General features: G+C 46.4%; 1 protein-coding gene across 1 annotated transcript in view; it reads right to left on the bottom strand.

Moving 5' to 3' along the window:
• Positions 1–570: 570 nt before the first annotated feature.
• Positions 571–2,759, bottom strand: part of UBE3C (ubiquitin protein ligase E3C) — a 133,508-nt gene continuing 131,319 nt past the window's right edge. The window contains exon 22 of the mRNA XM_011973087.1: positions 571–2,353. Coding sequence (XP_011828477.1) covers positions 2,183–2,353 — 171 coding nt within the window. The 3' untranslated portion in view covers positions 571–2,182. The remainder of the gene's footprint in view (positions 2,354–2,759) is intronic.

Raw genomic sequence — 2,759 nt, 5'->3', positions numbered from 1 at the left:
AGACTGCAGGCTCACGATGGGGTGGGACAGTACCTGGGTTCGCACACTCCGCAGAAGCACACACCATCGTGCAAACCACTGCCATCGATAAAGCTGCCTTAACGAGCTCAGGATACCAAAACAAAGATCTCTCTGCAGATACCACCTCATGAGAAGTATCTCAATATCCCCAAGGCAACATTTAGGTTTGTGTACAAAATTACCAGAAAGCAGAAAGTAGAACAGAACCTAGAAGAGCGCAAACAAAACAAAAAACAAAGAAACTTCCTCCAGAAATTTTTCAAGAACTAATGCCAGACCCAATGGGAGACTCGGGAAGGCAACCCCCGTGGCTGGTTGGATAGGAGCACACCGGCGGCCGGCCTGGGGGCCACGCTCAGCCCAGCCCCGATGGCAGGCACTGCCCCCGAGGACCCCTGATTCTCAGGGACTGTCGGCCATCTCACCATACTCCATTAGCTGGAGACGTGCAAGCACCTGTGATAAAACTAGTACCATTCGGAAGCTGTGGCTTTACAAAAGCAGAGTGGCACTAATCACAACGATCTGGGGTAGGACTCCAACACAGTCTTGGGAAAAAAAAACATTTAATGTAAATGTTTAGCCATTAGAACATACAAATAAATAAATAAGCTCAGAATAGCTGAGGAAAAAAACCACAAATAAGTGAATTGTCAATTTCTCTTCAGTCTCAGATATGCTATTTCCAAAATACTGATAATAAAATATACAAATTAACTAATAAGATATAGAACATTCAACATAAAACAACCTAAAATAAAAAAGACCAACCCTAATTATTTTATTTCTGTATATCAAGACTACGAATAGCATTTAAATGCTTAATTTATTATTCAAATTAAGAAATTACACATTTTGTTTTGATCATGTTCATTGTCTTAAAAGTGTCATTCAGCTTTCCCACATTTAAAAGTATATTGCTAATTACGGTCAATTAACTATGACAGCCCACAGAGCCTCCAGTGACAGTAAAACACTAGACAGAAGAGATGAATGAGGATTTAAATCCCCTCCCCCAGCATCAGCAAAGGGTCACTCTGCTCCCACAGCTGACGCTTTGAAACGTTTCTGTTTGTCGAGACTAAAACCACCCAGCAACAAGTCAGGTCCTGATAAAGTGCCTACTGCAAGAACTACTGACACTCCCCTTCCCTGGATCTGCACCAGGGACTGTCCCGTCTTCGAGTCAGAGCAGCACCAGGAAGCAGAGGGTGCTGAGCACGGCCAGTCACCCCCAAATATCCAGGAAGACAAGTGGGCGCAGCCCAGGGGCAAGGAGGGTGAGCGGATGATGGAGAGACCGGCACGGCTAGCATCGGGACAAAGATGCAGCTGCCACTTTGGTTCAAACGACTTTAACGACACCCCAGTGTCTGTCCTCCCCCCAAGTAACTGGGTATAGTGGGTGACAGATGTTGCAGGAGCTGGGCAGACCCTCCTCTTCCACCTCCCCTGAAAGCTCTCCAGGCACAAAGTGGAGATAGAAATAGGACAATGAATGAAGTCCCCACCTCACATCCACAGACAGTATCTCCAAACCATCATGAGGCAGGCCATGGTATACTGAAAACAAGCATGCTAGTCCCATTTGGGGAAATGGCTTAAAAAGCATAAATAAAATATTACCATCGTCATCTCTTTTCCAAACCTAACCACTCTGGGAAAGGCAGCAGAAAAAAATGCCTTCAGTTTTAATAATGAGGCTTGTAAACAATCCAACATGAGCAGCAGCGGCCCCGTGGCGTCTCAGCCTCAGACCCTGTATCTCTGCCGCCCGCGCAGCCTTGTCTGAACCCTGGAGCAGCCCTGCCTGCTCAGGAGGGCTCTGATCTCATCAGCAAAGCCAAAGCTTCATCTTTGGTTAATTTCGCTGAGATGCCACTAGTCTAGAATCTGTGCTCTTCTTGGCAATGTTACTAAAGTAGCCACATGGCACATAACGTGTTATTTTAAGTTATTTGAAAAGCAATGTCCCTCTAAATAAGTGACCACACCGTAATAAAAATCATTTAAAAAAGGAAAAGAGGGAGGAATGGCAGAATGAAAGAAGGAGCTTGGGAGAGCCTCAGGCGTGCAGTTTGAGTATCCTCGTGGGTCTGGGGAGGCGCTGCTGACGAAGGAAGCACTGGTTCTCTGCAGGGGTCGGATCCTAGCATCAGCTTCAGCTCAGCTCAAAGCCAGCAGCACATTCAATAGCATAGAGAAGTTTACTTCGCAAAAGTGTCTCGTCATAGAACTCAGGGAGCTTCAGCAGGTTCATGCAGGTGCTGGCTGTGGGGAGTCGCTCAAGGTCAGAGCCTCCGTTGTGAATACAAAATGCGGGATACAACTCCTGAAAAACAGCATGTGTACAAGATGTCACTGTAACAAGCATGGTATTACATGAGTTTTAATACAAAGCACACAAAATGTGCCAACTCCAATCAGTAAAAAGTTACCACTGCAGTCACATTTTCCTGAAACCACATTTGCTTTGTTGTTGTTGTTTCTTGAGACTGAGTCTTGCTCTTGTTGCCCATACTGCAGTGCAGTGGCGCCATCTCGTCTCACAGCAACCTCTGCCTCCCGGGTTCAAGCAATTCTCCTGCCTCAGCCTCCCAGGTAGCTGGGATTAGAGGCGCCCGCCATCATGCCTAGCTAATTTTTGTATTTTTAGTAGACATGGGGTTTCACCACATTGGCCAGGTTGGTCTCGAACTCCTGACCTCATGATCCGCCTACCTTCGCCTCCCAAAGTG

The sequence above is a fragment of the Mandrillus leucophaeus genome, unplaced genomic scaffold, assembly GCF_000951045.1.
Source record: "Mandrillus leucophaeus isolate KB7577 unplaced genomic scaffold, Mleu.le_1.0 Scaffold134, whole genome shotgun sequence".
Classification (NCBI taxonomy): Eukaryota; Metazoa; Chordata; class Mammalia; order Primates; family Cercopithecidae; genus Mandrillus; species Mandrillus leucophaeus.
Note: the sequence above shows the minus strand (reverse complement) of the source record. Positions and strands in the feature narration are given on the sequence as shown.